Raw genomic sequence first — 13026 nt, 5'->3', positions numbered from 1 at the left:
TATGCGACTGGCCCAAAGTCACCCAGCTGACAGGTGGCGGAGCCGGGATTTGAACCCATGACCTCTGGCTCCAAAGCCCGGGCTCTTTTCCACTGAGCCACGCTGCTTCTCTAATAATAATGGCATTTATTAAGCACGTACTATGTTCTAAGCACTGGGGAGGTTACAGTGTGATCAGGTTGTACCACGGGGGGCTCACCGTCTTAATCCCCGTTTTATAGATGAGGTCACTGAAGCACAGAGAAGTTAAGTGACTTGCCCAAAGTCACACAGCTGACAAGTGGCGGAGCCGGGATTTGAACCCACGACCTCTGATTCCTAAGCCTGGGCTCTTTCCAATGAGCCACGCTGCTTCTCCAACTGTACCCAGCTTGTCAGCTGTGTGACTTTGGGCAAGTCACTTCACTTCTCTGGGCCTCAGTTACCTCATCTGTAAATTGGGGATTTTTTTTTTTTTTTTATAATGGCATTTATTAAGCGCTTACTATGTGCAAAGCACTGTTCTAAGCGCTGGGGAGGATACAAGGTGATCAGGTTGTCCCACGGGGGGCTCACAGTCTTCATCCCCATTTTACAGATGAGGTAACTGAGGCACAGAGAAGTTAAGTGACTTGCCCAAAGTCACACAGCTGACAGTTGGCGGAGCCGGGATTTGAACCCATGACCTCTGACTCCAAAGCCCGGGCTCTTTCCACTGAGCCACGCTGCTTAATGGGGATTAAGACTGTGAGCCCCCTGAGGGACAACCTGATCGCCTTGTAACTTCCCCAGCGCTTTGCACATAGTAAGTGCTTAATAAATGCCATTAAAAAAAATAAATAAATGCCATCGATGGATGGATACTGAGAAGCAGCGTGGCCTAATGGATCGAGTACATGCCTGGGAGTCAGAAGGACCTGGCTTCTAATCCTGGCCCTGCCACTTGTCTGCTGTGTGACCTTGGGCAAGTCACTTCACTTCTCTGGGCCTCTGTTCCCCAATCTGTAAAATGGGGCTTAGGACAGTGAGCTCTGTGTGGGACAGGGACTGTGTCCAACCTGATCTACCCGACCATTTAGAACAGCACCTGGCACATAGTAAGCGCTTAATAAATGCCACAATTCTTATTACTACTACTAATAATGTTGGTATTTGTTAAGCGCTTACTATGTGCCGAGCACTGTCCTAAGCGCTGGGGTAGCTACAAGGTAATCGGGTTGTCCCACGTGGGGCTCACAGTCTTAATCCCCATTTTCCAGATGAGGGAACTGAGGCCCAGAGAAGTGAAGTGACTTGCCCAAAGCCACCCAGCTGACAAGTGGCGGAGCCGGGATTTGAACCCCTGACCTCGGACTCCAAAGCCCGGGCTCTTTCCACTGAGCCACGCTGCTTCCCTACTACCATCCTTGGCACATCCTGTCCTCAGAGTTCTTGTCTACATGCCTATTCAGTCAGTCAATATTTATTGAGCGCTTACTACATACAGAGCACTGTACTAAGCGCTTGGGATGGTACAATACAGCAGAATTCGCGGACACGTACCCTGCCCATAGGAAGCTTATTCTGGTGTTGGGCTGCTCTAATTGTGACTCATCTTTTATCCCTCTCCCATTTTAGAGTGGAACCGCCTCACGGACAGGGAACTTGACCCTTTTTAATCCTTTATTTCTCAAGCGCCGAGTTGAAGTGGGCAGTCTGGTCAGTAGTATGGCCGCCTCTGCCGGTTCCGCTACTTGCTCCCGCCGTTCCCAGGGGGGGTTCCCTGAGGGCTGGGCCAGTTTGGGGGGGTGGGGTCCCCCTCTCCATCCCCCCCCATCTTACCTCCTTCCCTTCCCCACAGCACCTGTATATATGTTCGTACATATTTATTACTCTATTTTACTTGTACACATCTATTCTATTTATTTTATTTTGTTAGTATGTTCGGTTTTGTTCTCTGTCTCCCCCCTTTTAGACCGTGAGCCCACCGTTAGGTAGGGCCCGCCTCTATATGTTGCCAACTTGTACTTCCCAAGCGCTTACTACAGTGCTCTGCACACGGTAAGCGCTCAATAAATCTGATTGATGATGATGATGGAGTCGCAGCTCACCCCAGTTTGTTGGCCGCTCTCGGTTGTGCGCTTCGGGCCCAGGGGGGCGGGGATGGACGGGCCGCGTCCACTGTGCACAGCTGTGCTGTGCCACACCCAGCATGGGAAGTGGAGCTTTCCACGATCATCATCAGTCGTATTTATTGAGCGCTTACTATGTGCAGAGCACTGTACTGAGCGCTTGGGAAGTACAAATTGGCAACATATAGAGACAGTCCCTACCCAACAGTGGGCTCACAGTCGAAAAGTCTTCCACAGTCTTCCATGATGTGGTGGAGTTGTCCCGCGGTCCCCCGCGTGTATCCGTTGGAGCTTCTCAATGCCGGGACAGGCCCAGGGTGGACGGTGGGTAGGGAAAAGGCTAACGCGGGTCTCCTTTCTTCCTTCCCCCACCCCCGCGAGGCTCAGCAAAATCGGGAAGTGGAAGCAGAAGTCCCGGCTGTCTCCGAACAGCCTCTCCTCCTCCCTCTTCATCATCAATCGTATTTATTATGTGCAGAGCACTGTACTAAGCTCTTCTCTCTTCTCTCCCCTTTTAGACTGTGAGCGCACTGTTGGGTAGGGACTGTCTCTATGTGATGCCAATTTGTACTTCCCAAGCGCTTAGTACAGTGCTCTGCACATAGTAAGCGCTCAATAAATGCGATTGATTGATTGATTCTCTCCTTTCACCGCCGCCCAGCCCTCCCCTGGCCTGGGCTAAGCAGGTTTTGGGGGGGCTGACCGGGTGGGGATGGTGGGGCGCGGTGTCCGGGTCGCTAGGGACCCGAGCTCCCCGCTGGGCGAGGAACAGCGGGAAGGGGCCCGGGAGAGGCGACCTTGGGCTCCGGCAGGCTGCATCCTTCCTGTTGGGAAACTGAGGTCACTCCGCCTTGGAATTGGAGTCCGGGCTGCCGCAGCGGCCGGGCTGGGTTCTCAGATCGGGCAGCCTGCTCCAAGTGGTGCGCGGACCCCCTGTCCGCCCCCCACCTCCTTCCTTCCGCCAGGCCCTGCTCAGTAAGCGATCAATAAATACGATTGATTGGTTGATTCAAAGCCCTACTGAGAGCTCACCTCCTCCAGGAGGCCTTCCCAGACTGACCCATCCCCCCATCTTACCTCCTTCCCTTCCCCACAGCACCTGTATATATGTATATATGTTTGTACATATTACTCTCTATTTATTTTACTTGTACATATCTATTCTATTTATTTTATTTTGTTAGTATGTTTGGTTTTGTTCTCTGTCTCCCCCCCTTTTAGACTGTGAGCCCACTGTTGGGTAGGGACTGTCTCTAGATGTTGCCCACTTGTACTTCCCAAGCGCTTAGTACAGTGCTCTGCACACAGTAAGCGCTCAATAAACACGATTGATTGATTGATTGATTGATATATGTATATATGTTTGTACATATCTATTCTATTTATTTTATTTTGTTAGTATGTTTGGTTTTGTTCTCTGTCTTCCCCCCGTTTAGACTGTGAGCCCACTGTTGGGGAGGGACTGTCTCTATATGTTGCCCACTTGTACTTCCCGAGCGCTTAGTACAGTGCTCTGCACACAGTAAGCGCTCAATAAACACGATTGATTGATTGATTGATATATGTATATATGTTTGTACATATTACTCTATTTTACTTGTACATATCTATTCTATTTATTTTATTTTGTTAGTATGTTTGGTTTTGTTCTCTGTCTTCCCCCCTTTTAGACTGTGAGCCCACTGTTGGGTAGGGACTGTCTCTGTATGTTGCCCACTTGTACTTCCCAAGCGCTTAGTACAGTGCTCTGCACACAGTAAGCGCTCAATAAACACGATTGATTGATATATGTATATATGTTTGTACATATTACTCTATTTTACTTGTACATATCTATTTATTTTATTTTGTTAGTATGTTTGGTTTTGTTCTCTTTCTCCCCCCTTTTAGACTGTGAGCCCACTGTTGGGGAGGGACTGTCTCTATATGTTGCCCACTTGTACTTCCCAAGCGCTTAGTACAGTGCTCTGCACACAGTAAGCGCTCAATAAATGCGATTGATTGATTCAGAAAACAGCTCCCCTTTCCCCTATGGAACCATTGTCTCCTCCTCATCCCTGCCCTCTTGGTTTGGGGAGCCCTGCCTGGGGCAAGTGGGCTTAGGAAAGGAGCTGTTGGGGGTGGGGGGCCTCGTTTGGGGTTGAGCAAGACCCCCCACCCCCCTCAAATCTGACAGACAGTGACTCTTCTAGACTGTGAGCCCACTGTTGGGTAGGGACCGTCTCTTTATGTTGCCAACTTGTACTTCCCAAGCGCTTAGTACAGTGCTCTGCACACAGTAAGCACTCAATAAATACAATTGATTGATTGACTCCCCCTTCAAAGCAGTTTTAAAGGCACTTCTCCATTCATTCAATCGTAGTTATTGAGCACTTAGTGTGTGCAGAGCACTGTACTAAGCATTTGGGAACTACCAATCTCCTCCAAGAGGCCATTCTTTCTGCTTCTCTCACCCCTTCCTGCAAAATAATAATAATAATGGCATTTATTAAGCGCTTACTATGTGCAAAGCACTGTTCTAAGCGCCGGGGAGGTTACAAGGTGATCAGGTTGTCCCAAGGGGGGCTCACAGTCTTCATCCCCGTTTTACAGATGAGGTCACTGAGGCCCAGAGAAGTGAAGTGACTTGCCCAAAGTCACCCAGCTGACAAGTGGCGGAGCGGGGATTCGAACCCGTGACCTCTGACTCCAAAGCCCGGGCTCTTTCCACTGAGCCACGCTGCTTCTCTTCCACCCTGACTTGCTCCTTTTATTCGTCCCCCCTCCCAGCTCCGCAGCACTTTACGTCCATATCCGTCGTTTATTTCATTGCGTTAATGTCTGTCTCCCCTTCTAGACTGTAAGCTCATGTGGTCGGGGAATGTCCGTTTATTATTCTGGTGTACTCTCCAAAGTGTTTAGTACAGTGCTCGGCACACAATAAGCGCTAAATAAATATAACTGTCTGACCGACGGAGTGCTCTCCCACCCCCTGACCTGTTCTGGCTTGTGGGGGTCCCGGGGCAGGTCAGGAAAGGAGCCAAGCCTCGAGGTGGATCAGCTGGGGGTATCTGGTGACCGTGTCCTGGAATCCAGCGCTTAGAACAGTGCTTTGCACATAGTAAGTGCTTAATAAATGCCATTATTATTATTATTAACCCATGGGGCCTGGCCAGCCCCTTGAGGGCTGTGGGGAGACTTCCACCTCCCCGTCGTCCTAACCGTCCTAAAATTATGTTGCCAACTTGTACTTCCCAAGCGCTTAGTGCAGTGCTCTGCACACAGTAAGCGCTCAATAAATCCCATTGAGTGAATGACCCCCTCAGTGAAAGCTCTTTCTATAATGATGGCATTTGTTAAGTGCTCACTATGTGCAAAGCACTGTTCTAAGCGCTGGGGGGGGGGATACAGTGTGATCAAGTTGTCCCACGCGGGGCTCACAGTCTTAATCCCCATTTTCACAGGTGGGGGAACTGAGGCTCAGAGAAGTGAAGTGACTTGCCCAAGGTCACCCAATCAATCAATCAATCAATCGTATTTATTGAGCACTTACTATGGGCAGAGCACTGTACTAAGCGCTTGGGAAGTACAAATTGGCAACACATAGAGACAGTCCCTACCCAACAGTGGGCTCACAGTCTAAAAGGGGGAGACAGAGAACAGAACCAAACATACCAACAAAATAAAATAAATAGGATAGAAATGTACAAGTAAAATAAATAAATAGAGTAATAAATATGTACAACCATATATACATATATACAGGTGCTGTGGGGAAGGGAAGGAGGTAAGATGGGGGGATGGAGAGGGGGACGAGGGGGAGAGGAGGGAAGGGGCTCAGTCTGGGAAGGCCTCCTGGAGGAGGTGAGCTTTCAGCAGGGCCTTGAAGGGAGGAAGAGAGCTAGCTTGGCGGAGGGGCAGAGGGATTGGGGGCATTCCAGGCCCGGGGGATGACGTGGGCCGGGGGTCGACGGCGGGACAGGCGAGAACGAGGTACAGTGAGGAGATTAGCGGTGGAGGAGCGGAGGGTGCGGGCTGGGCTGGAGAAGGACAGAAGGGAGGTGAGGTAGGAGGGGGCGAGGTGAAGACAGACCCAGCAGTCTTGTGGCGGAGCCGGGATTCGAACCCACGACCTCCGACTCCCAAGCCCGGGCTCTTCCCACTGAGCCCCGCCGCTTTCTCATCCCCAGACCCGGGAGCCAGAAGCCACCGCCCCGGGCGGGCCGGAGATGAGGAGCTGAGCGCGCGTCAGCCGGCGAGACCGGGGCCGCGGAGCGGGGCGGCGGCGCCGACCGCCACGGGCCACCATGCCGCTGGTCACGAGGAACATCGAGCCGCGGCACCTGTGCCGCAAAACGCTGCCCAGCGTGCGCAGCGAGCTGGAGTGCGTGACCAACATCACCCTGGCCAATGTCATCCGCCAGCTGGGCAGCCTCAGTGAGTGGGGCCCCATTCCCGCTTCCCCTTCCCGTCCCTCTCTCCCTGCCTCCCGACCCTCCCCTCCCGCCACGCTTCAGCGGGGCTCTGTGGAAAGAGCCCGGGCTTTGGAGGCAGAGCTCGTGGGTTCAGATCCCGGCCCTGCCAACCGTCAGCTGTGGGACTTCGGGCAAGTCACTTAATCAATCAATCAATCGTATTTATTGAGCGCTTACTGTGTGCAGAGCGCTTGGGAAGTACAGGTTGGCAACATATAGACTTTAAGACTGGGAGCCCACTGTTGGGTAGGGACTGTCTCTATATGTCGCCAATTTGTACTTCCCAAGCGCTTAGTACAGTGCTCTGCACATGGTAAGCGCTCAATAAGTACGATTGATGATGATTGAGCGCTTACTGTGTGCAGAGCACTGGACTAAGCGCTTGGGAAGTACAAGTTGGCAACATGTAGACTTTTAGACTGGGAGCCCACTGTTGGGTAGGGACTGTCTCTATATGTTGCCAATTTGTACTTCCCAAGCGCTTAGTACAGTGCTCTGCACATAGTAAGCGCTCAATAAATGCGATTGATGATGATGATATAGACTTTTAGACTGGGAGCCCACTGTTGGGTAGGGACTGTCTCTATATGTTGCCAATTTGTACTTCCCAAGCGCTTAGTACGGTGCTCTGCACACAGTAAGCGCTCAATAAATACGATTGATGATGATGATGATGATATAGACTTTTAGACTGGGAGCCCACTGTTGGGTAGGGACTGTCTGTATGTGTTGCCAATTTGTACTTCCCAAGCGCTTAGTACAGTGCTCTGCACATAGTAAGCGCTCAATAAATACGATTGATGATGATGATGATATAGAGACAGTCCCTACCCAACAGTGGGCTCACAGTCTAGAAGGAGGGAGACAGAGAACAAAACCAAACATATTCACAAAATAAAATTAATAGAGTAGATATGTACAAGTAAAATAGAGTACTCGATAAATATGATTAATTGAATATCTAGGTGCCAAAATAGGGAGGAAGACCCAACATGGCAGCCAGAAGAGGTGCCTCAGAGAACCTGGTACTTACCTGCCCACCGTGTGCGGCACCAGGACGGGGGGAAAGGGCTCGTAGCCCCCTTGATGGCCAGCTCGCCCCGCTGAGGCCTGTCCCTCACACCCTCGGGGAAGCCCTTGCGCTCGCAACTTCTCTGGGCCTCAGTTACCTCCTCTGGAAAACGGGGATTAAGGCTGTGAGCCCCACGAGGGACAACCTGATCGCCTTGTAATCTCCCCCGCACTTAGAACAGTGCTTGGCACGTAGTAAGCGCTTAATAAATGCCATCATTATTAGTATTATTATGGACAGCAGGCTGACGGGCCTCTGTGCCCCATGGCCACTCCCAGTGCTTGGTACGGTGCTCCGCACACAGTCAGTGCTCAGTACATACGATTCTCACGCGGCAGTGGGGGAACCTTTGACTCTTCTGGTCTTTGCTGGGCGTCCTGGACACCTCGGTCCCCTGGGTCGGCGAGCCGCCGTCACCCTCCACCTCATGGGATCGCCCCTCACCTGGGCCCTTTGTTCGTGGCAGGCAAGTTTGCCGAGGACATATTCGGGGAGCTCTTCACCCAGGCCAACACCTTCGCCTTCCGGGTCAGCTCTCTGGCCGAGAGGGTTGACCGTCTACAGGTGAAGGTCACTCAGCTGGACCCCAAGGAAGAGGAAGGTGAGGAAGCTGCCGGGGGGTCGGGAGAGGATTTGGGCAGGGTGGTCATCCCCGTTCAGCCGCAGGTGCCCCACGATTCTCCGTCGTAGAGAGCGTGCCAGGGCCTCCTCGGGAGCCGCCCGAGCCGGGCACAGGGCTCACGTCTGACTCCTGCCCCCCCCTGCCAGTATCACTCCAGGGCATCAACACCCGCAAGGCCTTCCGGAGCTCCACCGCCCAGGACCAGAAGCTCTTTGACCGAAATTCCCTCCCGGTGCCGGTCTTGGAGACGTACAACGTCTGCAACACCCCTCCGCCCCTCAACAACCTCTCCCCGTACAGGTAAGCGCCGCCCTGGGCCCTGGGCTCCTCTGACCCCTCATCATCATCATCATCATCAATTGTATTTATTGAGCGCTTACTATGTGCAGAGCACTGTACTAAGCGCTTGGGAAGTACAAGTTGGCAACATAGAGAGACAGTCCCTACCCAACAGTGGGCTCACAGTCTAAAAGGGGGAGACAGAGAACAAAACCAAACATACTAACAAAATAAAATAAATAGAATAGATTGAGCGCTTACTATGTGCAGAGCACTGTACTAAGCGCTTGGGAAGTACAAATTGGCAACATATAGAGACAGTCCCTACCCAACAGTGGGCTCACAGTCTAAAAGGGGGAGACAGAGAACAAAACCAAACATACTAACAGAATAAAATAAATAGGATAGATCCAGAACTGGGTGGTCCGCGGCCAATTTGAGGGACTCCTGGCACCGAACGGTGCCAGGTGGTCGTGGTCGTCGAACTTCCCTGCCTCCCGTGAGCGATGCGCGCAGCGACTGACTCTCCGTCGTAGGGAGGGGAGGGGAAGGAGATGGTTGGTGTTGCCCCCGGGCTGGGCGAGCTCTCTGCTCCTCAGGGCCATCCAGTCGTTTTCCTACTGTCCCCTATTCCGTAGAAATCCCTTTCCCCTGACCTTGAGGGAAGGGTCAAACGTAGGGCCTCAGAAGCCCTTGGACAGGAGCCATCGGGCCCCTGGGGGCCTCTGACAGACCTGAAGTAGGGGCGAAGCAGTGTAACCTCCCCAGCGCTTAGAACAGTGCTTTGCACGTAGTAAGCGCTTAATAAATGCCATCATCATTATTATTACAAGATGGTGATCCTCCTCCAGGAGGCCTTCCCAGACTGAGCCCCCTCCTTCCTCTCCCCCTCCTCCCACTCTCCATCCCCCCGTCTTACTTCCTTCCCTTCCCCACAGCACCTGTATATATGTATATGTTTGTATGTATTTCTTACTCTATTTATTTATTTATTTTACTTGCACATATCTATTCTATTTATTTTGTTAATATGTTTTGTTTTGTTCTCTGTCTCCCCCTTCTAGACTGTGAGCCCACTGTTGGGTAGGGACCGTCTCTATATGTTGCCAATTTGTACTTCCCAAGCGCTTAGTACAGTGCTCTGCACACAGTAAGCACTCAATAAATATGATTGATTGATTGATTGATTATTACGGAAGAGCCCAGTCCTGGCAGTCAGAGGAGACTCGACTTCTCATCCCAGCCCTGCCGCTCTCCTGCTCCGTGACCTTGGGCAAGCCGCCTCTCCGCGCCTCGGTTTCCTTGCCTGTAAAAAGGCGATTCCTACTTAGACCGTGAGCCTGACGAGGAACGGGGACTGTGGCCGAAGTGATGGTCTCACCCCCGACGCTTAGCACAACGCTTAGCGCATAGTGAGCCCTGAACAGGTGCCGCAACGGGTAGGAGAAGCAGAGGGGTTGCCTCGTTAGGGGGCTGGGGGCGAGGAAGTGCGGCCCAGGCGCTTTTAGGGGGTCACTCTGCCCAGGGGTCCCCGTGCCCAGGGCACAAGTACCGTGTTGGGGGGCGGTTTGCGGCTCGCCGCCTGACTACGGACCGTCTCCTCTCCGCAGGGATGATGGCAAGGAGGCGCTCAAATTCTACACGGACCCGTCGTACTTCTTTGATCTCTGGAAGGAGAAGATGCTTCAGGACACTAAAGACATCATGAAAGAGAAGCGAAAGCACCGGGTGAGGGGCGGAGATGGGTGGGCCGGTGGGGGACTACCGCGGGGCGTCCCGGGCACGTCGTAAATGGGCTCCCCCGCCGCCTTGCCGTTCCAGAAAGAGAAGAAGGACAATCCGAACCGTGGGAACGTGAACCCGCGGAAGATCAAGACGCGCAAGGAAGAGTGGGAGAAGCTGAAGATGGGGCAGGAGTTCGTGGAGTCCAAAGAGAAGCTGGGGCCGGCGGGGTAGGCGGAGCGCCGGGCTCGAGGGGATGTGGGGAGGGGTCCCGGGAGGGACGGGCGGAGGGGGCCGCCATCTGACCGCGCGGTCACGCGTCCTGGTGGCGTGGCTCCGTGAATAGATCCTCGACCTGGGAGACGGACGTGGCTTCTAATTGATGATGATGATGATGGCATTTATTAAGCGCTTACTATGTGCAAAGCACTGTTCTAAGCGCTGGGGAGGTTACAAGGTGATCAGGTTGTCCCACGTGGGGCTCACAGTCTTAATCCCCATTCTACAGATGAGGTAACTGAGGCCCAGAGAAGTGAAGTGACTTGCCCAAAGTCACCCAGCTGACAAGTGGCGGAGCCGGGATTTGAACTCGTGACCTCTGACTCCAAAGCCCGAGCTCCTTCCACTGAGCCACGCTTCTCCTCTAATTCCGGCTCCGTCACTTGTCCGCCGTGTGACCTTGGGCAGGTCGCTTCCATAGGCCTCAGTTACCTCATCTGTGAAGTGGAAATTAAGAGTATGAGCCCCGGGTGAGACAGGGACTGGGTCCAACGTACCCCAGCGCGTAGAACGGTGCTTGCAACGGAGCAGGCGCTTAACAAGTACCCTGATTATTATTACTGATCAGATGCCGGGGAGGGTGGTGGGGTCCTAAGACGCAGCCCGCGGGGCATCGCCATTCCTGGGGGCGGCCGGCTCCTCGGGCCGCCAGGGCGCGGGCCGGGCTCCTAGCCGGTGGGCTTCTCGCAGGTACCCGCCCAACCTGGTGTACCAGAACGGCAGCATCGGCTCCAGCGACAGCATGGACACGGGCGGTGGCTACCCCCTGCCCCCGACGTCCGACTCCAACTCCCCGCCGTCCCCGTCTTTCCCCGATGACAGCCTGCTGCCGCCCCCGCCCCTGGAGTTCAGGTGAGCCTGCTCTTGGCCCCCCACCTCCGAGGCGGGCGGCGGGCTCGGCCCCGGCCCGCTCCGAGGGAGACCCAGTGGGGAGGCTGTGGGCCCCGGAGCCCCCCCCCCCCCCCCCCTCTGGGGCCCTGTGCAGTCGCGGGTCGGGCGGGAGATCCCCCGGCTCCCCCTCACCGCCACCCCGCCCTCCCGCCTGTTCCCGGCAGCTACCCGGTGGACGACCGCAGGGGTTCCGGCTCCGCGGGCCCCAAGAGGTCCAGCCTGGTCAGCCCGAGCCACCCGCCTCCCGCCCCGCCGCTCGGCTCCCCGCCGGGCCCCCGGCCGGGCTTCGCGCCCCCGCCGCCGCCGCCCCCGACCGGCGGGGTGCCCCCGCCGCCGCCCACCGGCTATGCCCCCCCCAACCACCCCTCCGCCGCCCTCCCCCCCGGCCTTCCCGCCCCACCCTGACTTTGCCGCTCCTCCACCCCCTCCTCCGCCGCCACCCCCGGCGGTAGATTATCCGTCTCTTCCGCCCCCGCCCGCCTCCCAACCGGCGGGCGGTGCTCCCCCCCCACCCCCCCCCCCTCCGCCCCCGCCCGGCCCGCCTCCCCCGCCTTTCGGAGGCCCGGACGGTCAGCCGCCGCCCCCGCCGCCCCCCTCGGACACGCCCGCCTCGAAGCAGAAGTCCAGCCTGCCTCCCGTGAGCGACGCGCGCAGCGACTTACTGTCCGCCATCCGCCAAGGTCAGTCCCTTCCCGGCTTCTCCTCGGCCAGAAACCTTCCTGTCTCACCCCCTCAGAGGGCCTGGGCTTCTCCTAGTTGAGCCCCTCTGGCAGGCCTGCGCTCCCCCGGGGTCTAGGGTGGCCCCGAGGCCTAATACGAGGCGCCCCTGCTGAGATGCGGTGCGAGCGCTCTTCTTGTCCTTTCTATTTGGCCGTGTTTGGTGGGACCCCAGCCCCCCACCCAACCCGGGCCCACAGCTTCAGTCTGTCAAAGTGTGCCCTCTAGGAAATGCCATCTTGATGGGGGAGGCCGCCCACCTAAGGAGATAGGAGCAAGAAATCCTGCATGCCAGGATGCTTGGCGGGGCCCCTGTCCGCAAGCCGTCACCCACGGGTGAGAGCCTGGGCCGTGAGGAGAGATGTGGGTCTCCCCGAGGCCCCCGATGAGCAGCCCCCTCGCCCACCTGCCCGCCCGGCCGCCCGGCCCTCTCTCCCTGCCAGGCTTCCAGCTGCGCAAGGTGGAGGAGCTGCGCGAGCAGGAGAAGCGCGACGTCGTGGGCAACGACGTGGCCACCATCCTCTCGCGCCGCATCGCGGTGGAGTACAGCGACTCGGAGGACGACTCTTCCGAGTTTGACGAGGATGACTGGTCCGACTAGAGGCCCCTTGAGGGGCGCCTGCCCCTCCTCCGCCCCCCACCCCCACCCCCAGCATCCCTACCACCTCCCGCTCGGCTGGGGACTCACCACTTAGCCCACCTGGCGGGCGACTCCTCTTCTGCCACCCGTCAAGCCCAGAAGGCCGTGGTGGGGGTCCGCCTCCCCGGGTGGGGAAGCAAATGGGCTGCCCCATTGAACAGCAGCCGAGCGCTCAGCCCCCTCCCCCCCTCCCCGCTGCCACCGTCCGCCAAGCCTCGGGGTTGCCCAGTCGGTCACTGGACCGATTTGCCCTCCGCCCC

The 13026-nt window shown here is 55.7% G+C and overlaps 1 protein-coding gene across 1 annotated transcript in view; it reads left to right on the top strand.

Moving 5' to 3' along the window:
- WASF2 (WASP family member 2) overlaps positions 1 to 12771 on the top strand; it is a 35032-nt gene extending 22261 nt beyond the window's left edge. The window contains 9 exon segments of the mRNA XM_038758417.1: positions 6260 to 6506; positions 8083 to 8217; positions 8385 to 8538; positions 10128 to 10245; positions 10339 to 10469; positions 11209 to 11370; positions 11574 to 11769; positions 11771 to 12089; positions 12570 to 12771. Coding sequence (XP_038614345.1) covers positions 6377 to 6506; positions 8083 to 8217; positions 8385 to 8538; positions 10128 to 10245; positions 10339 to 10469; positions 11209 to 11370; positions 11574 to 11769; positions 11771 to 12089; positions 12570 to 12727 — 1503 coding nt within the window. The 5' untranslated portion in view covers positions 6260 to 6376 and the 3' untranslated portion in view covers positions 12728 to 12771.
- The last annotated feature ends 255 nt before the right edge of the window (positions 12772 to 13026 follow it).

Source organism: Tachyglossus aculeatus, chromosome 16 (assembly GCF_015852505.1).
Source record: "Tachyglossus aculeatus isolate mTacAcu1 chromosome 16, mTacAcu1.pri, whole genome shotgun sequence".
In the NCBI taxonomy this organism is placed as follows: Eukaryota; Metazoa; Chordata; class Mammalia; order Monotremata; family Tachyglossidae; genus Tachyglossus; species Tachyglossus aculeatus.
This window is presented reverse-complemented; position numbering and strand designations above follow the sequence as displayed.